The 27,495-nt window shown below is 30.5% G+C and overlaps 1 protein-coding gene across 2 annotated transcripts in view; it reads left to right on the top strand.

Moving 5' to 3' along the window:
- LOC129984214 (uncharacterized) overlaps positions 1-27,495 on the top strand; it is a 217,479-nt gene that overhangs the window by 110,342 nt on the left and 79,642 nt on the right. For both annotated transcript variants that reach the window (XM_056094040.1, XM_056094039.1), the window contains exon 3: positions 7,477-7,518. In XM_056094040.1, coding sequence (XP_055950015.1) covers positions 7,477-7,518 — 42 coding nt within the window. The remainder of the gene's footprint in view (positions 1-7,476; positions 7,519-27,495) is intronic.

Consider the following 27,495-nt stretch of genomic DNA (forward strand, 5'->3'; position numbering starts at 1 on the left):
GTGGTCCCTTTTGGAGTACTCCTGATGTTGTTATTCTTGTCTTCCCTCCTAAACAATTAATTTACTATAAATATAGTGAATTGGGGAATAAAACTATCAACAAGAGAATTAGAATACAGATAGATTAGGTTTGCAGGGTAGAAAAAGGAAAATTATGAATTCTTAATGGTAAAATTTCCTTATCCACAGATAGTGTGTGTTGGATAAGTCATCAGCGACACAAAATGACGGAGTAACGATATTGGAAAGAACATAATATTTCTTATTCTGCTCTGATTTCGCTACAACCTCTGAGAAAAATGCTAAACATAAGAGATCGCTAATGACTTATCCGAGGAGCTGCCTTGCGGGAGGTACATGCATATTATCTAACGGCTACTGATGCATTTCAAAACAGAAATTTCTTGTTCAAGGCAAATCGGACATGGGTATTCCTATCATTTTGTAAGCAAAGAGAAATACAGCATCTGAACAACCCAAGGAAATATTATGATTACTTCCTTGTGAGGCGCAAAGGCCAACATTTTGCACAGGCATCTATGAATATTAATTATAAGGAATTTTGTCTTTTATTAGCTTATTGCATTGAGTGAATGACTTCAGTAACAGTGAATAACTCCAACTCCACATCTGTGTTGCATTTACACTGTTCTCTAAATACGTGAGCGACAGAGGTTTATAGCATAATATGCCAAATGAAACATAAGTATACTTTGTCATTAATGTGTTGAACATTTGCTAATATACTAATACATTAATACAAAATTCCGGTTTTTAAATAACCGTTTATTGCTTTCTATAAATAATTAGTGAATACTATATATCTGTGATATTCATTTCATTGGAAACGAATAGTGCTAAAAAAGTTCTAAAGATGTAGATGTACGGACAATTCTTAATCTATCGTAATGCATATTCTGATGCTTATTAACTTTCCAAAGTCATTGCAGCTTTGCAAATTTTTTGACTTCTAAAGTATTTGATGCAAACGCTTCTCACTCACTCAATCACATCTATATGCTGTTTGTCTTCTTTCATGAGGAAAGTAGAAATTCTTTCTAGTAATAATTATCCTCTCGAGGAGGGCACCTCAAAAATAAGGATGAGAAACCTTCCAGCATGGTAATTTGTTTTCACAATTCTGGTGAGTTTAGAAATGATACAGGGTTGGCTACCCCCTATTAATGACGGGATGTGTTTCCTATGTGAAGGGTTGTACAGTGACCGGTGATGGTCCTTAGAATTCAACTATAGTTTCGTACAATGCTGTCATGGTGTTCCTATCATTCAATTCAGATTTATCCGAATGCCTTAAGCCGGGTTGGAGTAATTTTTCGCGATTTGTAGCAATAATTTCTTCTCTCTTTCTTGTCTATATAACAATTTTGTTGTGCAATTTGTAGATAATATGCCAGTCTAAAAATTCTGAGCAAATTTATGGGAAGTCCGTTTTTTCTGGAAGCCATATTCATATAAATATGATAGCTAAAAAACACAAATAAATGCAATTAATATACATATTTATGATTATGATGGTAGATGTATATCAAATGTTGGACTCATTTTGTCAAAAAATTAGCTACCTGTCAATCTGTTTGTTTACAAGATATGAATAATATTACAAATTAGTGATATTGCTTCTCTGCGTAGGAAGTCTCTTTGTAAAGAAGATAATTTCACATATATACTAATAGTTGCCGAATGGATGTCGAATTAAAGATCCTTGGAATTGGTGACTATTAGACGAAGAATTTTTTGAAAATCTTGAAGGATCCCGAATATTCAAGAAGCTTGGTGATACGTATTAGAATTTCCACATTTCGACTCAATGATTATAAAATTATTATTTATTAGTGAGTTTGTTAGACTTTTTACCGTCCACCCACCGGACGAGTTTTGGAGATTTTCTGTGACAATATAATAAAACAAAAAACAATGACTTAATTAGATTAGAAGTATAGAAATGAGCAAAAATTTTGACCTCGAGTTTTGGTAAATCTCTACGATTCAGACTTCTCCAAACGAATTTTTGGAATTATACTAGTTATATATATAGGTCTAAATACCATATATCTATTTATGAGCACAATAACTCTAAAATATTTTGAGTTAGACGGATGAAATTTGGTATATGAACTTAACACCAAATTTGAGAGAGCGTTTTGTCCCGCTGGCCGTGTACAAGTGAAGATGATATTAGAAAAAGTAAAGAGCTGCATGGATAAAACTTGACACACAAATTAAACATCTAAAATGTCGATATTTATCGAATTTTGTGCCAAATATATGTTGAGGGGTTCAACTGCTATCAGTGTGCACTTTTTGTATGAATTTAAATGCAACAACTCAAAAACGCAAGGACTTAAGTAAATGAAAGTTGATATGTGATCTTGTGATTATAATTGTACTATAATTGTAGTTGTACTATGTCAAGTTCTTGCTTCGATTGGTGAGAAAAAAAAAGGCTTTCAAAATAAATACTCGATTTTCGGGTACATGTATACTAACATCATGTCAGGTTTTAATAGGCACGATAGATTCAGTAAAGATGCTAAATTCACTCTTAATATCTATATTTCGTAATTGCTATTCACTAATACCATGCAATGCATACGCGGCTTTATTCAAGGTTCACAATCTTATGCGGGGGGGGGATAAGAGCTTTATTAAAGACTATACTAAAAAATCTTGAGACCACTCTCGCTGATTATTAAAGAAATTAAGAATTGAGTCAGTTTGATTAAAAGTTAATTAGCGCTTCAAAGTTGTCATTTTTATCATAAATATATGTGTGAAAATTAAATACAAATACAAATTTACTTTTCAAATGCCCCAAGCAACAAAGCAACATTTCAGCAAAATGAAATAACCCTTCGCATTCTATGAAGGACAAATTAATAAAACATAATCACTTCTTGCACTGTGCAAATTTGCCTGGAAGTAGGCTGTCAGTGAGTCAGAATAACAACAGTTCACATATGAGACGAACTTTGCCTTGACATTGGTTTCCTTTACGTAATACATTTCGCAGATTCGCATAAAGCTCGAGATGTCGCAAGCCACGTTTCATTTTTTGTCTCATTTCTCCAGATTTACGATCCGTGTGGTGAAACTGCGTACATTCAGTACATTGGCCTCTCCGTAATTGTTCGCTGCAATCTTAAATTACTTCATTTTCATTGTGTACAGTATGAGGTGCGCCATGGCAGAAATACGCCAATCGTAAAGGCCCGAACCGTGACGTCATCCCACCAAATTTCATTGGTTGAAATTTTTGAAATTGAAAAGGAACTGCAATTAATATTATTGGTTTCTTTCTCGTGTATGGAACTTTTTCTTCCTTATTAACAGAAAACTTTTTTGAGCAGAATACCTTTCGATGCCCTCGGGTGCTTCTCATTATAAAGAAAATGGAAATAATACATTTTTTTCTTTTCTTTTCTGTTCTTAAATGAAGATAAAAAATAAAATAAAATAAAAGCGAAAAAGAAATGATTTTTCTTTTGTTCAAAAAAGAGGCGGTACTTTGACAACTGGATTTCGAGCGGATTAGCGAACAATTGCCAATTAGTTGAGAGCGGTGTTTTTGAAAACATTCTTTGAACTGTGATATTTTTGTTGAAAAATTACCTCTCCCTTCTCTGATCGATATTTTTCATCCGGAGCAAAAAGAAGAAAATTGAAACGAACCATTTTGAAGAGATGCTTTTATAATTGAAATTACTCGAGGCACTGACTGGAACTTGAATGAAAGAATAGAATTTTATGAACGGTATTCTGTGTCCAGTTCGGTATTATCTCTGGTGTTGGCGGATCAGTTTTGCTTTTGTTATAGATCATATGAAATTCAACGCATCGGACCTGTATTAAGCCCTTAATTAAAAACAATGCCTTGAATTAGTAGTTCTATTTTATAATGAAATGAGCTGATACCCGGTGTGTTCCTACCGCAGAAGAAATAATTTTGGAAATACTGTTTGAAATTTAAAATAACTATCTTGTTTAATTAGGAATGACAGAAAGAATGATCTTTATTTTCTAGTCGATAATGGATACATTCATTAAAATTAAATGATACATAAAGGAGAAGATAAATAATATTTATTCAACTTTTTTATTTTATTATTTAAGTATACTTTAGGGTAGACAATATTTTTTTTCCGTCTTCAGCAAAAACAAATAAATTTCTTGGCTGTCCGACTCATGAGCATCCAACATACAACTAGAAAAGTGAAAAACATGGATTTTTCTAAATTCAAAGCAATAAGTTGGCAAAGTTTTATCGCTATCGGATGAACAGTATGGCAGCGCATAAAATACGAATAAACAAACATTCAGTTTTACATATTAGATTAGTCTATAATTAGGCTTGAATTCAATTTCACATTTGTTGAATGTTTATTGATGCCTAACTGGGTTTTTTCGAAAATATTTGGCATTATCAAATTATTTAAATATGCAAGAATTCAACCCTTAAATGCATGAATATTTGTTTTGAATGAAAAATAATAATAATTTATTATAAAAAATAGTTATATGTTACGTTAAAAAAAATTTAAAAATCAAAGTAATAATACGGTATATTTATTTTAACCTCTTTGTCGTCCATAACGTGTCTAGTGCGTTCAAGTGAAACTTCTGCAGGACGGCCGTAACGCATTTCAAGCTTTCTTCTACGTTTTAAAACTTTTAAACGTTTAAAAGGCTTTTAAATGTTTACTTGTTTGAGTTTTTATTTTTGTTTGTTCTATAGCGGCGAAAAACAGAGGAAAAACATAAGTTTTTCACGGACGGATAAATTTTAGCGAAAGGGTTAAAAAAAGTTGTATGTAGATATTTGGCCACATACAATATTTTCCAAAAATCTAGCTTGTATCTATAGTCTGTGTATTTTCTGTAGGCGGTTCAAGGTCACATTTTCAACCTCGTTATTGGTTGTCTGGTACCAGTAACATGGTAGAAAATGTGACCTTCAACCGCCTACAGAAAATACACAGACTATAATATAATTTTCAAATACAGCATCAAACTTTGATACCTTACCTGACAACAGATGAGAAGTAATTTTTTAACAATTATATAGATCACTCCTTTACAGGGAACTCGACAATAGAAACTATTTCTTCAGGTAACACACTGAACTTCATCATCCACCACATTCAAATGTAAGAAAAAAAAAGTTGTAATTTACTTGTCAAAAGTTGTCAATTTTTTTCTTTCATATTTGATTTATTGTTTATGATTATCAACGGGTTTTTGAACAAAGTTTAGTGGAATTTGATATATATAACTGAAAACAATATGCATTTAAAAGTTAATATATCATTATCAGTCTTTCATCAATTCATTCATCAGAAAATTGGAATATAAATCGATTTCGAATTAAATATTAAAAAGAACATTAATATCTAGTGAGTCAGTCTATTTATCCTGGCTCAAGAGTTATTCAGATGCTGCCACCACTTTGCTGAAATATCTGTCGATTTCGATTCAAAAAATTAATGTTCTACTCTCCTACTGTTTTTAAAGAGCTAAATAATTTCTATTAAAGAGCGAACAAGTTTTTGGGTGTGAATTCTGAAGTTGGAATCCACATAGTCTATTCATTAGTCTATTGATCCATTATTAATGAATTAATAATAATTAATATTAATAATAAGTATTAATAGTATAATATTAATATTATAGTAACAAAAAAAATCATTTATTCCTAATAGGTTTTGGTTAATTCTTATTATTATTTCACTTCAAATGTTTTAATTATTTTCTTTTCTTATTTCTCTTAAATTATTATTCACTTCTACGAACTAAGTTTTAAAAGTGTATTTTGTATGCGATATTTTGAACCATTATGCTTTTATAATATCTGTAATCAAAGAATTTCGTTTTAACTAATCGTCTTTCGTTAGAAACTTTATCTATATATTTAAATAATGATGAAAACCAAAGAATCATTCCTCCTGTCACAAATTTTACACCGATTTCGCAAATTGTTATTTAAGTAAATACAGTGACGAAAACAAAACACATGAAGTTTAAAGGAACACTGGTGAAGCATTATTTTTCAAGAAATCTAAGCCAATAAGATTTAACTTTAGAAAAACCGTATGGTTTGAAATTAACAATAAAAATTTCCTGATAAAGCTGAAAGAATTTTTTTTAAGAGTGTTGATTATATCTATAATGAGCTTGCTTTCTGGCTAAAAAGGCGAAGCTCTTTCGGAAAAGTATTAGATTATATATTAAATAGTTTTGATTATTTTTAAAGACTAAAATGTTAAAAGTGATATATTAAATTTTTATTGTGCTTTTATTTGTTTTATAACTTTAGTGTTTCTTTTCGTCTTTTTCAAGTATTTTGTTATAACAATGTTATAAGAAGTTTAAAAGTTTCTTTCACTTTTAATATTTTTGATTTTTTTCTTTTACCATGTCACTTTATTTATTAATGTATTTATTTATTTTGTAAATTGTGTGCTACATCACTGATACAATATGTTGCTTATATTTGCATTTATAGCTAGTATATTAATGTATTTACCAATTCTAATTTCCGGCCAATCCCAAACAATGTTTATCATCTCCTGGATAAACATCTGGCATTTTTCATTTGTTTTAAACCTTTCGTTTTTGAATCTAAACAACTAATTTCTCATTGAAAATTTAGTATAGTTTAATTATTTTAATATTAAATTGCCCAAATTTACCAAAATAATACCTAATCATTTAGGTGGGGAAAGTAAGATATGCAATATTATGTTATTTTGACGCACAGAAATATGAGAGAACAAGCTGTCTTAGTTTAATTTTTTAGGTCTTTAAACAAGCCTATCTAGAACTTTTTCTTTTAAAAAGAGATGCAAAGGTATTGTGCCAAATGTTTTTGTTTTATTTTTAATAATGAAATAAATTAATGGTGTTTTTAATAATGATTTTTAATAATTAAGATAGTACAAAAGACCATTGCATTTCATCAATCAATGCGGGGAAAATAGTTTTCTCATGCTACCAATAATTAAATATATTTACCATTCTGAACAAATATAAAATTCTTTGCACCTTTTACCCCAGATACTTCATATTAAAAATATATTTGAGTCAATTTCTTTACAAGAGTATTATTTTATATATTTTGGCTTACGAACTGGGTATGATTAATGCAAGAAAAATCTGAACTGTTCAACGGTTTATAACAGACTGTAAAAAAGAATTTTTAAAAAATTCATTAATTCATGCTCAATTTTACATCGCATAAAATATTTTATATATTTATAAATATTTACAGGCATTTATTAAGAGTTCATATGATCCTCAAAATATCATTTATTTATTGAAAAAGAAATTAATATTATATTTTTCTTATGATGTTGAAATCTTAATTTTCAATTCATATTAATTTTAAAAAAGTATAAGAATTGTATATATGCTTAATTGTGCATTTCCCTAAAGAAATTGACTGTCCTCTTATTATTTTAGATGAAGGCGTGGAAAATATACTAGGAAAAGAAAGATACAATGGTAAGTTTCAAATTCACTAAGCAATTTATCATAATTCTACTATGCAGTTTGTTTGAAAATATATGTAAAGGAATTCTGATAAGTGTTATCAGACTCTTTATGCAGAATTCGTATAATAATAATGAGTTTCAAAAATCGAATATTCTTAAATCTGTCTAATGTGAGTAATTTAATATAATTTGATATTAATATAAGTAATTAATATCAATATCCAGAATAACGATTTAGTTTTTCCTTAATTTTAAGTATTTCGAATTTTCTTGTATAGGTTGTTTGTATCAAATCATTAAGAGTCATTGTATGACGCAATAAGGTTGTAAATTGGATTTGTACCCCATCTATAAGTGGGGACCCCTTACAAAATATGATTCTGTTCGATTCTTCAGTAGAGTAATTTCTCCAATTATTTGGATTAATTGGGAGTAGCCCAATCATTGATTATCAAATATCCCGATAATTGGACTCCTGACAAAAAAAAAGTTATTTCTTAGATTAAAAAATGTGTGCTTATAACATATAAATTTGATGACTACAAAATTAATATTGTTTACGTTTCGTACACTTTTATAATGTATTAAACTATTATAATTATTATGGATTATTACCATTCAAAACCATTTAAGAAAGTCAGCTTATAATAAAATTTACTCACTAAATGCTTCAATAAAATTTACTCACTAAATACTTCAATAAAATTTACTCACTAAATACTTCAATAAAATTTACTTACTAAATACTTCAATAAAATTTACTCACTAAATACTTCAATAAAATTTACTCACTAAATACTTCAATAAAATTTACTCACTAAATATTTCAATAAAATTTACTCACTAAATACTTCAATAAAATTTACTCACTAAATACTTCAATAAAATTTACTCACTAAATACTTCAATAAAATTTACTCACTAAATACTTCAATAATATTTACTCACTAAATACTTCAATAAAATTTACTTACTAAATACTTCAATAAAATTTACTCACTAAATACTTCAATAAAATTTACTCACTAAATACTTCAATAAAATTTACTCACTAAATACTTCAATAATATTTACTCACTAAATACTTCAATAAAATTTACTTACTAAATACTTCAATAAAATTTACTCACTAAATACTTCAATAAAATTTACTCACTAAATACTTCAATAATATTTACTCACTAAATACTTCAATAAAATTTACTTACTAAATACTTCAATAAAATTTACTCACTAAATACTTCAATAAAATTTACTCACTAAATACTTCAATAAAATTTACTCAAACATTATTGCCTTCACTATCATCATTAATTGAAAACGGCCGTACAATGCGAAACCACAACTATGTCCAAACACATAAAAATTGAGATAAAGCTGGTTTTATTAAAAATGAGTTCAATGTTTTATTGTGTGAACTTCCGTTTTGAAGACGATATTATTTTACGAATTAGGATTGGATATTTTCTGTAAATTCTGCGATGAATATCATTCAAAACGCATTACAGGGCATAAACTATTCTTTAACTCTTTATGCAAAAACGTAACGCAAAACTCCAAACGCATTAACTATTTCTTAACTCTTTATTTATATAATTACATCGCACATGTATTTACATAACTTCTAGCTGACAATGGTTACAAGTAGAGATTCTTCTTCTTACTTTTTTTTCCTTTTCAGGAAATATTATTTATTTATGAATTTCGAATTTATAAATGCCCGAAAAGAAAAACATTTTTTGCAAATATTTTTTGTTTACTTGTAAGAGCATTCCATGCTCTACAAGAAAAAAGATTTTGTTCTTCCATAAGTTAGTATATTTAATTTTGCGTGCGTGTGTGTGTGTGTGCGCGCGCGCGCGCGCGCGTGTGTGTGTGTGTGTGTAGTTTAATATCAATAAAATTAAATGTGTAGTGGACAAAACTCAGAATTTTGAAAGCATCATCTGCTTTTTGTATTTAGTTTAGACGTCAAAATTAATAATGCGATTTGTACTATATATTAAGAAGAGGCAATATATTGCAAGTCATTAATTTTCTCGCTGTTAAAAAATAATAATAATAAAATGAAGACATATTAATAAATTTCAGTGTCAAGCTACCAGAAGAAAAATGTATTTAACATAAATTTAAAATTTTAAAATAAAAGTTGTAAAACATTCGTACTTCAAATCAATAATAAATGGTTTTATAAATATTTAACATAGAGAAATACGAATTATGTTGGCTAACTCAACTAACTATTCTAATTGCTCTTTCGACTATTAAAAATGTTCGAATAATATTAGTTATTTAAAAAAAAAATTTTTGAATACTAATAATTAATTGAATTTTATGCAAATTATACCATTAAAAGAAGAAAAAGAAAACTTTTTTTTATCGAAATAAAATAATAATTATTTATTTAAAAGGGTTCATTCGGCCAAAAATGTAAGACTAATTTTGGAATACAATTGCATAATTTGGAAACTGTGTTAATAAATGTTTCTGCATGAGTAGGAAAACGAACGGCCCATTCATTTTTTCCCTGGTAGAAAGATCTTCCAAATGCGTAATCTTAGTTTGAGATGGCAGCGCCATCTATTAACATATTGCGGAATAGATTAAACTTTATGTGAAGCTTTTTTCCCCCACGTGGAGTATCTCTAATTCAGCTTCAGTGACGGTGAAAATAATATAAACATTTTTTTAAACACTACTTCGTAACCTTGAACTTGACCCATATCTAAATATGTACTTATTGATACAATCAGTCATACGATATTATCTTCAGATTTCTCAAAAACTGACTTTTATTTATTTAATCTTGTTATATTGCGTTTCAGTCATTTGATAAATAACGATGTAATCCGGGTTTTTTTAACATATTTATTTTTACATATTCATCAGCATATCGAATATCATATCACTTTTATGTATCGCCATGTAATGCTTCGTCTGCATTTTTTTTTTTTTTTTTTTTTTCACTTAAACGTGTTGCCGCTTTCAAAGTGATAAAGCAATCATTTCGAAGCCGCTTCAATTTTATTTTGCTTGTTTCGTCAAGTTTAATGCGCAGAGCAGAAATTTAATATAATGCTTTTCAACAACTTGCTGAAATGATGCGATAATTGCTCTCGAAAGTGAATGCAATATTTAATGAAAGGTGAAAAGATTCCACCCAGCTGGAGTGGTCTTCCGAAAACTTTCTCGCATACTCTCTAATAAAGGTGAATATTTGTTTTAAAGATGGAATTTTCCTAATTGATCGAAAACAAAATGTGAGACATATTTGACACACATTACAATTGTAGTCAAAGTATAACATCCAAATTTAACATACTTAAATTATTGCGTTTTTGAATGGTCCCGTCACATGCCGTCTGTTATCGGTTTGGACCGACAGTCAGTAATCCTTTGTTGTATTTAGCACAAAATTTGACAGGTGCCTACATTGCGGATGTTTACTCTATGAACCAAGTTTTATCTTCGTCTTGTAGTTACCTTGTTCATTTATATTCGAACAGCCGAACAGATCCTCTGAATGGATTTTGCTCGAAATTTGACAAAAATCTGTAGATTCTGTAGATATGTAGAAATTTGTAAATGCCATATTTCAAATTTCATCCGTCTAGCTGAAAGAGCTTTTGAGTTATCATTTTCACAGACAGACAGACAGATATAATGCCAAAAATGTGTTTTCCGGAGACATCTAAAACGTGAAGATTCATCAAAAATCTTTAGCTCGACTTTTTCGATTACAATATTTTATCCTTACTTCGTATCCGAAAAAATAAAAGTGTAGGAAGAAATTTAAATTTAGAGTAAGTATTATATGTGTGGGTTTTTTAATGAATTTACCTACGTCCCATTCTGAAAGCACAAAAAAATGATTGAAAAATGTATCTTGTAACTTTGAATCCTATTTAAATAACGAGGAATTTTTATTTTTACTGTCGTCAACAGCAATGTGGCTGTATTGGTACAAATGACGAGGACGACATTCCTTTCCCCTTACCAAAACTTCATACTGAACCAATAAGTGAACACCAACAAATTTAATGTGAACCAGATTCTTACAAATGAGAGATGAAGCAATTATATAAAGATGAAGTACTAAAGGAGGATTAAGGATATTAGGAATGAAATGTAGAGACTATTAAAACTCTGCATGGAAAAACTGATAGGATTATTCTAGTAACAATTATTCTGAATAAACAATTATTCTAGAATAATTTTTCATTATCAATAAAAAATTTAATTATGTTTATCCAATTATCTGACACCTTGGAGTAACACCCCCCCCCCCTTTCTGCCACTTGGAGATGAATGCGCTAGCACATATAACATCAGTTTCATTTCAAAGAGGCCGAAAATAACAAGTTTTCCACAAAACAATCCTTATGTTGTTTTCAAATGGGACGACTGTTTAATTAACTAAACTGCTTTTGAATATGATCACACTCTTTTATGAACTCCATATTCTTGTAATCAAACCTCAGCTATCCGATTGGATACATAGGGACCTGTCATTTTTTACAATATTTATTTTTATTTCGCGTTTATTTGGAACAAAAAAATTTATTAATAACCAGCAAGAGAGTTTTCCCCTCATCTTTCTCATACAGTTACACAATATGGAATTTTATGTTTCTTTTCTTAGTATAACGAAAACCATCAAATATACATTTTGGACTTTTCTTAATTAGACAAAATAATTTTTTTCCAAAATTTAGATAGTTTTATAATTTTGTTGTCAAGGCCATGTACCATAAACAGCTACTCCTACCTTTCTGAAAGAATACGGATAAATCTAAATGACCGTACACTACGGCAGCATAGGTGAGAACGAAAGTTGAGTCTTCACCGCCCACGGTACAACTCCTCCCGTAGGAGGCACGTCCCGTCATCTGTAGAGGATAAGACCTTATATAAAATTTCATTCATGCATTAATTTTATAGCGTTTATTCCTTTGACAGATTTGGACAAAATTTTGATCTGTATTTAATACTCGGACGATAAAACTATAACTGCTTAATTTCATCTGCCTCCTTGTTTATATTTTCAATTATTACCTATTAATTGAGTGTTTATTCATGTATATATGAACACATTTTCAAAATACAAGAAACTAAAAGGTCAAATTTTGTTTCATAATTTTTATATCAAAGCTTTATTGTCTTATAAAATGTTAGTCTAACTCTTTCACCAGGTAGATGGTCTATATTTTTTTTTATGTGCACTTATGTATGTAACTCATATGAGCACCTTCATTTGTGGAGATAAAGTTAGAAAAATAAACTGAAATGCGGTTTCTATTCCAAAATTCCACATTCATGTAAAATTCAGACACCAATAAGTAAAAAGTCTAAATAAATACTCGATTCTATTTTATGTTACACTACAAAATCAAATTTAAAACCAACACGATTGAGATGAGGGCATTCCTGCTATTCCATTAAAGTAACGTAAACCGCGACTTTTTCTGCTTTTTTTCGCTTATTTTTTTAATTGTCTAATTCTTTAATATTGTTTCATATTTACTCTTCAAAATTAGCAATGACCAAAATGGCCAGTTTCCCAGACTCTTTACCCACCACTCAAATAACCCGATTTTATTTGAAACCACCTTTTAACGTAAAATTTTGAAGATGTGAAAATTTTATATAAGAATAGAGGAATTAATTTACATTATTAGCTTTGGATAAGAGAGTTTTGAGGAAATGTACACGCTATTCTAAAAAGTGATATGGATGTAAAAGAAAAATCTCTCTATATATAAAACGCTAACGTATGAGGCACAGAAATCGAACTTATTACTAATTGTCGACTAGCATCAGTGAGATATAAACAAAACATCACACGAATTTCAGACTGCTTCATTTTACAGCTGTACTGATTCAAATGCTCCAGAACTGCCAAATTTTATCAGATGTGTTCTGGAGACAGTTCCTCATGTCAGCAAGAGGGCATTCTATCAGAGGAAAGAAGGTATAAAAGAAATCAAGACACAGATTTAAAATAAAAAGTTCAATCAAGTGCAAAAATAGGCTTAATGATGCCAGATAAGTAGTCATAGTAAGACTGAAGATAAATTTACAGTTTCTCGGCAATCACTTCAAAATCGTGCCAATCGTCCAAAAAACTCTCGAAAAGTCTACAATCCTGGGTGTATATCAGGAATGCTAACAAATAAATGGCTTTTAAATTTGAAGTAAAAATTTATCACGATTATATTTGATGAGAAATAGCAATTTTGGCGCCCATATATTAATTTTAAGTCTAGCCATAATCATTATGACTTGCCGTTTACGGAAAGTGATTCTCATTTCTTCCAAAACAATTATCTTATAAAAACGTTTTTTGTATTATCTTAAGACTAAAAAAAAAAATACTTTTTTCATTGTATAAATTTCATTTTCGTACAATTATTTATTTAATTTTAATGTTTTTGATTTAGTTTGATAATCTAAAAATGTTTTTAAATGCTTTGATGGGATTCAAAGACTATGTCAAAACATTCAAGCATGTGCTTTCGCCAATCATTCAATCCATAATAGGATTTTCACGTCCGCTTTTATTTCGTAAACATTGTAATTTGCATTAAACTGTTTTAATTGAATTCATGTGGTTAAGTCGTATCAAATTACAAGGTGAAGAGTTTTTTTAAAGAAATACATCCCATATTAATAAATAACAACCTAAAAACTCAATAATCTAGGCGAACAAACTGGTCGCCGAAGGCGGCTAGTTGTAAAAATTTCATTTCGATTCCAAATGATTGATTTCCTTCTGAAAAAAAACGCAAAGAAAAAGACTCTAAATATTGCCATCTTCCCAGAATTCTCCTTCATCATTTCTGGCCCGCCATTCTCCGAAATTTACAGCGTGTCTTCTTAAGGGGATTTTTCGCACCTTTCCTCCACCTCATCATTTCACTTCTCCTCCCCATCCCGTCCCGAGAGGCAAAGGGAAAAGGAAGGAGGATAAAGAGCAAGACGCACCACCTCCTCTACTCCCCAGAACTCCCAAGGTTCCCCGAAATTTCCATATTTTGGATGAATCACGAAGTGCTTGCTGCCCCTGACGAGTCTATCTAATTGAAAATTTTCGACGTCGCGTGCGTCCCCCCTTCCCCTATATCCTTCTATTTTCCATCCCTCTTTATGTCACCATTCCTCTCTTACTCCAGAAATCGTCTTCCACCTTTCTTCCAGTTACGGTTGCAGTTAAAGGTTCCGCCGAATTCGAAATGCACTTTTCTGAAGGCAAAAGGGACGAATAAGGGAGAAAAAAAAGAGCACAAGGAGTGTCGAGGAAAAATTTGCTTCATTCCTTTATTATTATTATTTTTCTATCTTTTCTGACTTTTTCCCCCTTTTTCCCTTCAAAGGGTCTCTTTTAAGAGTATTGCTGTGTCATGTCGTTTTCTACCATCCACCGCTAAATGTTCGAAACGGTGTTTCGAAGAATGGGCAATTTTCGCCGCTGCGTCATTGCTTGCCATTTCAAAAGCAGATGTGCTGTCGCATAACTTTAACAAATAAACAGTTCCACCCTCGCCTTCGTATCGATTGTTCGGTTTAGACATCACGATCTGATTCTGACATTCCAATTTTCTTCTAGGAAGGAAAGGGTGGACAAAAAAAAAAAAAAAATAGAAGTGAGAGTTATATTCTGATTTTTTTCGTGCAGATTTCCATGTTCAAATGGATTATTACGGCGTATTCAAATTTTTAAAGAACATGCATTTTACTGTTAACACATGGATGAAGAGAATATCGTGAAGAATATTTACCACATAAAAAATTCGAAATTCGTCAGTATGATAGAATTTTAAAAACGGTCTCAAATGCATTTGATGATAGTATTTTAATTAATGTAGCATTTGTAAGGAATCAGATTTTTTTAAATGAATCATATTTTTTTTATCAATTTGAGAAACTAAGCTTGCGATACTTTTAGGATTTCCTCCTGTCTGTTCTCTCTTGATAGGGATATTAAAATTTTCAGAAGAGACCATATAATAGAAAACAGTGATCATAGATATGTATTAATTGTAAATTCACGTATTTAAAAATAATAGGATAACAAATATGCGTAAATTCATAAATTCATTTATTCAAAAATTAGTAAGATAGCATAAATTTATTTACTCACAACCTTTAAAAAAATAACAGCATCGCACAATTCCATTTATTTACTCACAATCTATAAAAAAATAACAAGGTCACACAAATCCATTTATTTACTCACAATCTTTAAAAAAGTAACAGGATAGCACAAATCCATATATTTACTCACAACCTTAAAAAAAATAACAACAATGTGTAAATCCATTTATTTACATAAAATCTTTTAAAAAATAACAGCCTAGCACAAATTATTTATTGACCCTCAACCTTAAGAATAATAACTGCAATAACAGCCTAGCTCAAATACATTTATTTACCCACAACCTTAAAAAAATAACAATGTGCGAATCCATTTATTTACCCACGGTCTATAAGAAAATTACAGCATTACGCAAATCCATTTATTCATTCACAATCTTAAAAAAATAACAACAATGTACAAATCCATTTATTTACCTGCAATCTTTAAAAAAAAAAAAAATAACAGGATCGCGCAAATCTTTTTACTTACAAATTCAGAAGCTTAAAGTAGCAAGTTTCGATCATTAACCCTGAAGTGCTTTATTTTTCAATATCTAATTCAATAATAACTTTTGTTTGCGGAATATGCTGTCCTTCTTATTCAGTTAAAAACCCACAGAATACTTGAAGTGTTTGCAGATTATCAATAATTATTATATCGAATTACAGTGTCCTTGAATGAAGTTATTTCAGTTTATATATATTTGAAAAGCGACAATTCGATGACGCATAGGTTTAAGGTTGACATGACGTTTAAGGGGTTAAATTCCAGTGAAACCAAAATAGGCTGGCTGTGAGTAAAAGGGTAAGATCGAGCAATTTAGTTCCTCTATGCAAATCCACGGTTAGGTGGATATGATGCATATTGTATCTGCTGTCGTGGGCCGTTTTGGTTTCAAGCTATTTTAATACAAGATACTTGTAGCTGTAAGGAGATATGGGTGTGTTACCTGACTCAATCATTTCAGTAAATATTCAGAGATGCACTTGCTATGCGAAGTGATCGGTTACTTTTTTTTTTTTTTGCTTTATCTATTTACAAATTCTTAAATTACACGGTATCGTAATTCATTTATTTACAAATTTACAAACTTGAAAAAGAGTAGACTTCAAATGCACCCAAAATAATCTACCGTGTCATCTCAAGCGAGCTTTTGTCATTAAAAATAACAAATCGCTTTCTATAACAGCCATGTGTCTGAACACATCTTGTGACTGCTTTGACTAACAGATTCCTCTCTCCCTACAGCTACAAGTATCTTGTATTAAAATAGCTTAGTATCATATTCTAAAGTAGCCTGAAAAAGAAATTATAAATGTATTATAATATAAAATATTTATTACAGTAGATGTAAAGTGCACAAGACTCATACATGAATTTAGTTAATTACTTATCCACGCTTATTATTTAAAACAGCTTACAGTTTTGACCTCCAAATCATTAAATACATCTTATTCTATTTTAGTTGTAAACTCAAGCTAAATGCGCTCTGATATTTATTTATTGAAATTATATAGAGTAAACTGTTTGATTCCATTCACTAATTTTTTATTATTTATAAAACAGTTTCGAGTTTAATCGATTAAACGCATTTAATCTTTTTTTTTAAATCCAGAAATCTTAATCGCTGATGAAACAGTCGTTTTAGTTTATAATTCTATTTCAATGCAACTGTTTAATTCTTCTTGCTTATTTATAATTATATATAAAAAAAAGATTGATATTTTAAATCCATCTATAAAAATTATCTGGTTAATCCTATATTACTTTATGGAAAATATGCTGTTCACTGCAAATGTTTTGCGTTTTTAATCCTGGAGAATCAAATCACTATAGATTACTTCTCGTCTTCAGAGTAAACTGTTTGGCCTTATTCGTTTACTTATTTATAACTATTAAACAGCTTGAAATTTCCCCTTTCCTCCATTGCATGTGCATTCCTCCATTCATAGATTAATTTTTGAATAATTGTTTTTGAATCTTAAAAACCAGGGGATTGCAATCATTGCTTAGAACCATCACAAGAAATTGCATTCAATTATTCGTCTACAAAGTCATTATAATTTAGAATGAATTATTCGATCCTATTCGTTTACTTAACTTCATCCATAAAACACCTTGCGATTATAATTTCAAATCAGTTAAGGACGTCTCGTATATGCTATATTGATTTCATGAAAAGCGTACTGTGAAAAGTTCTTCAAATTCTAAACGTTGAAGAAACACGTCTCTGTAGTTTCGAAGTAATTTGGATCTATTCCCCACAGATGGCGTTTTAACAAACCAGTAAAACAGAGATCCACTCTTAATTAGAATCGCCGTCTGATTGTTTCCGATTCCAGCCTCTTTTCCGAGTTACAACGCTTTAATTGAAAATCTCGCGTTGGCACTTTTACGAACCACTCCCATCCACCCCGTCTAACTCTTACCAGGTGTCTTTAAGTTCCTTTCTTGAATATTGGATCCTTCCCTTGACTCGGACGGTGTCGCAGTTTACCGAAATCGATTTTCGGGAGTGCTGCTGGCATTCCTGGTTTGTCATTCCAAGTGAATTAAAACTTTCTGGGGTCGTCGAAGGCAGATATGGCATTGATCTTGTTAAAATACGCCCTGCAAAATTGGGTTCAGGATATGAAAATTTTGGAAATACTCTTTTGAAGTTGGATGCCTTTCATATTCTGGAATGAAATTTGTGCGCGAACTTTGTTAAAGTTAAATCTTGACATTTGATTAGAACTGACGTTCTCAGATTTCGTGTCCTTCGATAAGTTTGTCTAAGATTTGAATTTGTTCCCTGAAAAGGGGACTTTTCTAAGAAAACTGGCATAAACATCTACAAGTTTGGTCATGTTGAATTTCTTTTATTAAGCAATTAAAAAGGAGTAAACATTTTAACAAACCAACCTATATAGCCCAAATTTCATCGTTTGTTTATACCTGATCAGCTGTACCCATATCTAACCGCAATCAAATCTGCGGGAAATTTCACAGAAAGCATGACTAATATTTATGGGGAAAATGCACTATAAATTTTATTGATGGAGAAAATATGCAGCATGGAATGAAATGAAATGCAGAATTTAAAATAAATTGTACAACAGTGTTTCATAAATGTACAAAAAAGTAAAGGCTGTGTTGAGTTTGGGAAAGCCGTGCATCTGTTTCTAAAGATCTAAAAAAATTTGCTAACAAAAAAAAAAAACCACTCTTTGTACGTAACATTCTTGTACATTTTCTTCTTGGTGCATAAATGTACAAAGATCAAATAATATGAAACTTTTGTACTTTTATATGCAAAAGTACATGTACAAGTTCAATGTACATGTGCAAGTACAAGTACAAATATACAGTTCTCTGTACATGACATTTTTGTAAAATCTAGTAAAAAAAATGTACAAAGAAAAGGCTATATTTTGAGTTTGGGAAAAGCCATGCATGAGGTATTTTTCATTATTTTATACGGATCTAAAAAAATCTAGTAACAAAAAAATATGCAAAGTTCATTCTTTGCACATAAAATTCTTTTAAAATCTAGTAGCAAAAAATGTACAAAGTACATTCTTTATACATAACATTCCTGTACATAAATGTACAAAGAAGAAAAATCTATATTTTGAGTTTGAGAAAAGCCATGCATGGGGTTTGTTTCATAATTTTATACAGAACTAAAAAGTCTAGTAGCAAAAAAATATACCAAATTTCATCTGTCAAAGTCATCGAGTTTTGTTAAACTACACACAAACAAGAAAAAAGGCAGAAGTCCCATTGATGGAACTGATCCATCATTTGACAGATATCGACAAGTTTGGTATACAGATCGGATTCCAAATTTATCTAACTCGTTCAACTTTTGGGGGCATCATAGTTAGAGACAGAATTCCATGAACGGTATTTTGAAGTTCATTGTTTAAAAACATGATTACAAAATTTTCTTTTTATATATGCGAGTAAATAAAATCACTTTGAATTGTAATGAAACTTGTAGTATAAGTCAACGACGGAAACTAACCTAACTTACTGGCAATATAAAAAAAAGGGGGAGGGGACTTTCACTTCAGTTCAAAAGACGAGCACTTTGAGTAGTTACAGCGCTACAATGTCCCTTTTAAAACGTATAAGTCAACGACGGAAACTAACCTAACTTACTGGCAATATAAAAAAAAGGGGGAGGGGACTTTCACTTCAGTTCAAAAGACGAGCACGTTGAGTAGTTACAGCGCTACAATGTCCCTTTTAAAACCTTCTGTCTAGAATAAAAGTGATAAAAAGCATTTTAGGCTTTATCAATAAAATTGTCGTCTGCAGAGTGTGTGACATCGTGTTATTCTTCAGCACGACATGAGCAGTGGAATATTATTTTGTGTACATTCTGTTACTGATCGATGAAAAGGTGTCGTTCGCAAAATTATCGTTCGGCACGATATTGAGAAAATCTGCATAAAAGGTTCATTCAAAAAAAGAGTGCTACTGTGATTAGATTTGTGTTGATTCGTTTTATGGTCAGAGCCAATGCTCGCACAATGATTCACAGTTAACAAATAATAATAAAAAAAACGTTTGGTATTTTAGTAGTTGCCTAAAAGTATTATTTACAGTAAATGCAATAATTAAAATTATTTTTTCTATGATGATTTAAGCATTTAAGGCTCTAATGTATATTATGAGACCCCACCTTCTTTTAATAACTAGTCAATTAAATTTCATCGCATTTTAAATTTATTAACATGTGGGTGATTTATTTTAGTTTAATATTTTACTATAGTAATTGTGTGAAAATGTAAATGTTTTATTTGTTTGTTTTTCAATATGTATATTATAAAAAATAATGAACCATTATTATTAATAATAATTTCATTATTTAAAAATAAAAGCTTTAATTACTTATGTTGATTATACAGAAATATCGAAACAGTAAAAACTACTATTTTATAGGTTCTATCAAGTGGAATACAGCATAATCAATTAAATGAATAATTATTTTTTAAACATAGGCGTTCAGCATTCAACATATAATAAGTATTTTTTTTTTTTTTTTTACAAATTTATGTTATTACAATCAAGCTGCTATTATTTTTTATCAGCTTTCTTGCTTCCTAATAACCATACATAAGACTTATGAAAACAGGAAGTTCAAAATAGATATTATAATGCTAGACAATATACTAATATGAACAAAAAGAAATACGTTGATAGGAACTCCTCTTAGAATTTTACAAATTTGAACATTTGAAATTCGATTCTTTCATTTTTGTACATCAATTCTGCTTTCAACTTCTGAATGATTCTGGAAAGAGGAAGAGTGGGTGAAATTGCTTTTCACAGAGCGTCCCCAGGCGTGCTGATAGCAATTAGGTCTGGAGATCTTATTGGTCAAACTATATAGCGATTGTCGCCACTTTCCAAGAAATTCATCGGACTCGAATGGTTGATTTAAATATCCTATAAATGGTTGATTTAAATATCCTATAAATGGTTGATTTAAATATCCTATAAATGGTTGATTTAAATATCCTATAAATGGTTGATTTAAATATCCTATCCTATCCTATAAATGGTTGATTTAAATATCCTATCCTATCCTATAAATATCCTATCCTCCTTTCGTTCAAAAATATACTTCATTCGAACAGTTGAACAGACGGACTTCTTCTGAGCGGGTTTTCTTCAAAATTTGATAGAAATCTACAAATTTAGTGTAAAGACCGTATACCAGACTGAACAAACATTTTTCAAAAAAGCGTTTTTCGAATTCAGGGATTTCTGAAACGTAGAGTTTTAAGATGAAATTAGGGATTAAACGTCAAATTCGCGAGTTCGAACTTTTCGACTATTACGATACTTTCTACTTCAGTCATTCAGACTTCCACGTTTTCATTTTATGTCTGCCCATTTATTTACTTTTTCTTTTTTGATTTCGTTATTTCCTCGTCTATCTTTAACTTCTTTTGAACCTAGAATACGTGACTATGAAAGCTGGTTGCTTAAATGGCTAGTCTATCAACAGCTATTTAATTTTTTTTAAAATTTTAATATTGTGTAAAATTTTAAAATTTTAATATTGCATAAGAATACTTCGTGTGCGGGAAAGTAAAAAAGAAATCTAAATCTGAAAACAAAGAAATTTTTGATGAAACACCCTTTAACTTATCAAATTTATTTCATATAGTAGAGTTATCTAAATGTTAGTGTTTTAACAATTTTAAACACGTGTCAAACACTAGCCAAGCGTTATTTTCCTTTCATTCAGTATGATACAGAGACGCAGAGCGTTATGAGCTGCAATCCATAACAGCCAATCACGTGATATCATCGCTATACTCTAATCTAGACGATATATATAGTATTACACTGCGCCCTCCCCACATCACATCCATCAGGCCCCCGGGCTGTCTCATCATCAGGTCTTTACAGTCCATTGTGAGGCGATTTAACGACCTGCCGCAGTGGTCATCCACTGACCGCTCCCAGCCGATCTGTCAACGGATGGACAATCGATATTGGGGAGAAGATGAAATCATCTGGAACAGAACTGTTTCGGCTTTATTAACTCTTTATCAGTCATTGGGTTTTCAGGGTGGATTTTCATAGGTTTCTCCCTTGGGTACCACAGTTACATTTTGGGCAGCATTAAGGACATATCATTGGGTTTATATAGGTGAAAACTTTTTAGCATATTGTTTTGATTTGTTTAAAATACATTTCTATTCGTTTCAAAAATAAAAAGTAAGAAAAAAAAGAAAGGAAAGAGTTTCAATTCCCCAATTTGAAATATAATAATGTTTGCATTCTATAATGAGTTTTATTTCTCATAAATCGCAGATTTTCTGTCTAAAAAATTGCCATGTTCAAAAAATATCCAATATATTTATACAAAACAGTAAGGTATATTGTTCAGAAATCGTTCTTATTATTTATTGACAGATGGCAACAGTCATATGTAAACTGTTTCATGTGATGGTTCAGATTGCTTCATTGGATGGTTTTGCTGCTGAGTTTAATTCAAAGCTTTATTTAGATATTTAATGGAACTGTAAAGCGTTATTAGATATGCTCGGAAATGGACCCGCCATGCCACTAAAACCTTCATTTACTAAGATGAAAGTAGATGTAAAAGAAATCAAAATGATAGAAATAAGCGTCAAATAGAAGAATGAATCGAGTGCAAAAATGTGCTTAACCGTCCCCAGATAGATTTTATTCTGATTTATGTATGGAAATTGTTTTTTCTTCTGAATTATTATTTCACACGCACGCACGCACACACAAACACGCACACATATATATACATACACACAAAGATTTTTGAATTATATTGATATTCAAAAAATTACCTTTTTATTTTATCAATTTCATTTCTATATATTTTTACCATTTTTTACTATACATTTTAAATATTTTTTTTAAAATTAAATAAATACACTATCTATTATTATATTTTTATGTTGTAATGACATTCAAATTCATTCTTTAAAACATTCAATCCGATGGTAAAATTGCGCTCTAAAATTGCTTTCTTTGAATATATTATAATATTGAATATATATTTCTTTGAATATTCTTTGAATATTAACTCCGAAACAAGATTTCACGATTTTTTTCCATGATGTACATTTTTTAATTTAGTAATTTATAACAGACTATTCAATTCGATTCATGTTTTTAAAGTCTTATCAAATAACAAAGTGAATTTATTTTTATAAAAATTCATTTCGTATTATTACAGTTGAGCCCTTTTTTATCAAATTTACAATAGAAGACTTCTGAAGTATACTAATTACGTTAGAAAATAAAGGAAAGGAAAAAAAATGTACCAGATGCTTAGAAAAGGGTTTAAACTGGGTATAAAATAATGATAGACTATATTTAATGTTTTTGACACATGCTAACCCTATTTTATAAAACGCTTATGTGGATGCAACTCGGGATTTTGAGGAATCTACACGTTTTAGACCTCCCTGAGCTCGGAAAATACATTTTTGAAAAATGTCCGTTGGTATGTCTGTGACAAATATAACTCAAAAACGCTTTGAGCTAGACCGTTGAAATTTGGTATACTTTACACCGATTTCTATCAATTTTAGGAAAATTCTGTCCAAAGGTTTCATTTTGTTAATATAAATAAACACAATAATTATAAAAAGAAGGGAGCTATATAAATAAAATACTGTGCACAGATTTAGCATCTATAGTATAGACAACTATGAAATTTTGTGTCAAACCTCGTGTTGACTGTCTGTCGGTTTGTTCTTTCAGAAACAAGTGAACTCATTGATTTGAAAACACAGACACTTAAATATATCTCATTTGGTATAGAATTTTGTGTCAAATTTTTGTTTCAATTGGTCGCGAAAACGCAAATTCGCACAATTTAAAATACAAATTCGATTTTCGGATACTATTAACTTCAAGCCAGGGATGAATCGCCCAATATCTCACCAAGGATGACACGATAAATTCAGTGTAAATACTGAATTCACGCCAAAGGATAATATTTCGTAGCTATTGTATGCCAATAAAATGTAAGGCATTTAAGTTTATTAGAAATTATACGAGAAAGTTTTGAGAAGACCACGCCCTCTGGTTATAATGATCAGTTGCATAGAAGAGTTTGATAGGTTGATATAAATATTTCTCCAAGCATGTCCATATTCATTTAAGGTTATTTCATTATCCAAAATAAAGTGTCGTTGGAATTCATTAGATTTCAAGAATAATGTAACTCTCTGTACACAGTATTTAATTTTCACTTGTAACAGAAACAAATAAGTTCCTCTTATAGATGAAATGAATAATCTGTATATACTTAAGAAGAGATTTCGAGAATTAATTACTTAATTGTATATATTTTACCATATATTTGGAGAAAATATTGCAGTAATGAGATTATTTAATCTCTAAATTTTGGTAAACGTTTTTAAAGCTTTAGATCTCTCTGAGTTCTAAATAATATTTTTAGAAACATGTCAGCTTGTTTATCTGTGAATATGATGACTAAAAATCGAATGTGCTAAAAAGATAAAATTCGAATCTTAAATGTGCCAAATCTATTAACCACAAAAGATATATATATATATATATATATATATATATATATATATATATATATATATATATATATATATATATATATATATATAGTCACGAAGATGCAAAGAATAACAAGTCACAAAGTAACACTATATAAAGTTTATTAGCTTTAAGCAACTCGTAACATGCTGGTGAAGAATTGATTCCACTGCCTGTGGAACTCAGAATTTATATCTTTACAGAATAAATTAAAATTATAAAGAAGGCTATGGAAAGTTCTAGAAGATTCTGTAACAGTAACAAATAAATAATAAGAAATTCAAAATAAAGTTCAACCTTTAAATGAATACGACTTGGCTGGGATTCGAATTCCCGGACTTATGTTTTCCAAGTGCGTATATTACCTCTGAGTCAATGGTTTGCCATTTTGCTAATGAAAAAAATATGTTCATTGTAAATTATTATATTCAATGATTAGAGATGTCATTCCTTTTGCTGAAAGTGCAATCACTGGAAAGAGGATTTTTAAAAGTTTCGATATGGTTTAAAAGTTATTTTCTAAATAAATATGCTCTAAATTTACCAACGTAAAGTTGAAAATGTGCAAACAATTAAAGAAAAAAAGAAAAAGGCGTCATATTCTGTTAAAAGAAAAGATAATTAACATAAAAATATTTCTACATGAATTTTTATGGATGACATAGTAGAACTTTTGGTTGCTTAGCTTTCATGCAAATTTTTTGACCATAATTTATACCTAATATTCTGACAAAATTATTCATAAAAGTCTAGAAATCATTTCCAATTGTTGACATAATTTTGTGATTGTTCGTAAGAATTTCATTCCTGAAACAAAATCGAAATTTGTTCTTAAGATTTACTAATCCTAACTGCACAAAATTCTGCCGTTGGAATTGAAAATCAATATCTTACACTAAATCTAATAAAGTTTATATTTAAATATGTTTTTTTTTCTCATATGCATTTCGTCAATTTGTAGAAACTGGTTTAAATAAAAAAAAAAAATCAAAGATTTAAATTTATGCTGTACTACAAAATGTGTTGAAGGTCATGTAAGTTTCATCCAAATTTCTGATTGATTTCTTTATTAATTTTGAAAGAAAAAGAAATCAAATTTTGTCCTGTAATTTAACATCCCCCATTTCTGGGAATGCAACCGAAACTGGAATATATTAAATATTGGGAATATGTCTAGCTTCATAGCGCACGAGGTAGTTTTTCTTGCTGCTTTAATCAAAGACAAAAATATTTTGAAGTAAAAGATGACTCTTTTTCAGTTGCCACTCTGATTACTTGCTACATTTTCGTGCCAGTGGAAATTAAATGAACCTAGAATTGTGAACTAATTCTATAAATTAATGATGTGCTCAAACCCTCTGGGTGCAACGGACTCTTCATCAGAAGCCACAGGAAACACTGAATTATCTTACATTAAGTTAACAGATCTTACATTTCATTTTGAAATCTGTTGTTCAATGGAAAACTCCCGAAACCGATTGTACCAACTCCCAGTGCTTTTCCATTAAGAAAACGGAAGTCCATTTAGAAAGCCATTTCCATTTAAAAATGAAAAACTTTTCGGTCCGTTTCATCTTTGCTGGAGAGAGTTCCTCGGCGCCACAAAATCCAGAGACGCTGAGTAGGGGGTGGTGCAAAAGTTTAAAGATCCATCCATCTTCGTTTAACTACCCCCTGCATTTTTTCTCTTATTATTTCACACCAAATTAAAATATTCGAATGCTATCATTCCCATTCAGCTAGATGCAAGCGGACATGACACTCGACCACCACCCCCTCCCCGAGAAAGTGTCCCGATTTTGATGGATTTTGCTAATATCGCCTATCTACCATCGCGTCCTTTGTTGTGGTTTCACTTTTTACACGCACTAAAAGATATTTTAATGCACATTATAATGCAGTTTGAACACAAAAGGGGGGACTTTTCAAGCAGTCCCCCTCTCTGCTGTGCATGGAGGGGGAACAGAGGGGATGGTGAAGGCCCCTGACATCCGACGGGAGCACCCCGTGGGAGAACGAGGGAGGTAAGGAATTGTTTTAGAAAGTTATCGGCCGCTATTCATCAAAGGCCCATCTATCATTTTGAGGAGGCGCGGGAGTTTTCTGTAAAAGTCAGAGAGCGAGGGGGGCGAGGAAAGAGAGTATCCTCACGAGGGTTTCAGCCCCTCCCACTCGAGAGTTTTTCGACATATCACATCCCAAGGACAGGAGAATAGAAGAAAAAAAAAATGTATGGTTTCTTTTCCTCCAATTTTTTTTCAGGTTAGTCCATTGACTTTTTTTGATCTCCAGCACAAATGTAATGCTTTTACTGGCAGTTACAGTTAAGATTTTTTATTTTTTACTGTTGTTGCCACTAACTTTATATCTTTCTTTCTTTCTCTTTTTTTTTTTCTGTTCTTTTTTCTTTGGCGCATAGGCTTTTCCACTTGCCAAGTACATACATGCAGGAGGAAAAAGCAGGCCATGTTTCTTTTATCTATTTATTTTTCGAGATTCTCTTTTATTTATTTATTTATTTTCCTCGTCCTACGATTTCTCGAAGTTTCGAGCAGAAAAAGAATCGCTTTGCATTGCAGATCCGTAGATCAAGCGTAGACGCGGCGGGCAAGTCAGAGAACTCGCCCACCGAATTCTGTCGGAAGAAGAAAAAGCAACCACCAGATTCACTGGAAGAGCCTAAAAGAAACAGAGAACTGTGTGGGTCAATGTTAGAACAGCTTTTATGTATACAGAATACTATAGGGTAAGCACACTATCTCGGCAAATCCTCACATGACCAGA

Source organism: Argiope bruennichi, chromosome 9 (genome assembly GCF_947563725.1).
Source record: "Argiope bruennichi chromosome 9, qqArgBrue1.1, whole genome shotgun sequence".
NCBI classification, from domain to species: domain Eukaryota; kingdom Metazoa; phylum Arthropoda; class Arachnida; order Araneae; family Araneidae; genus Argiope; species Argiope bruennichi.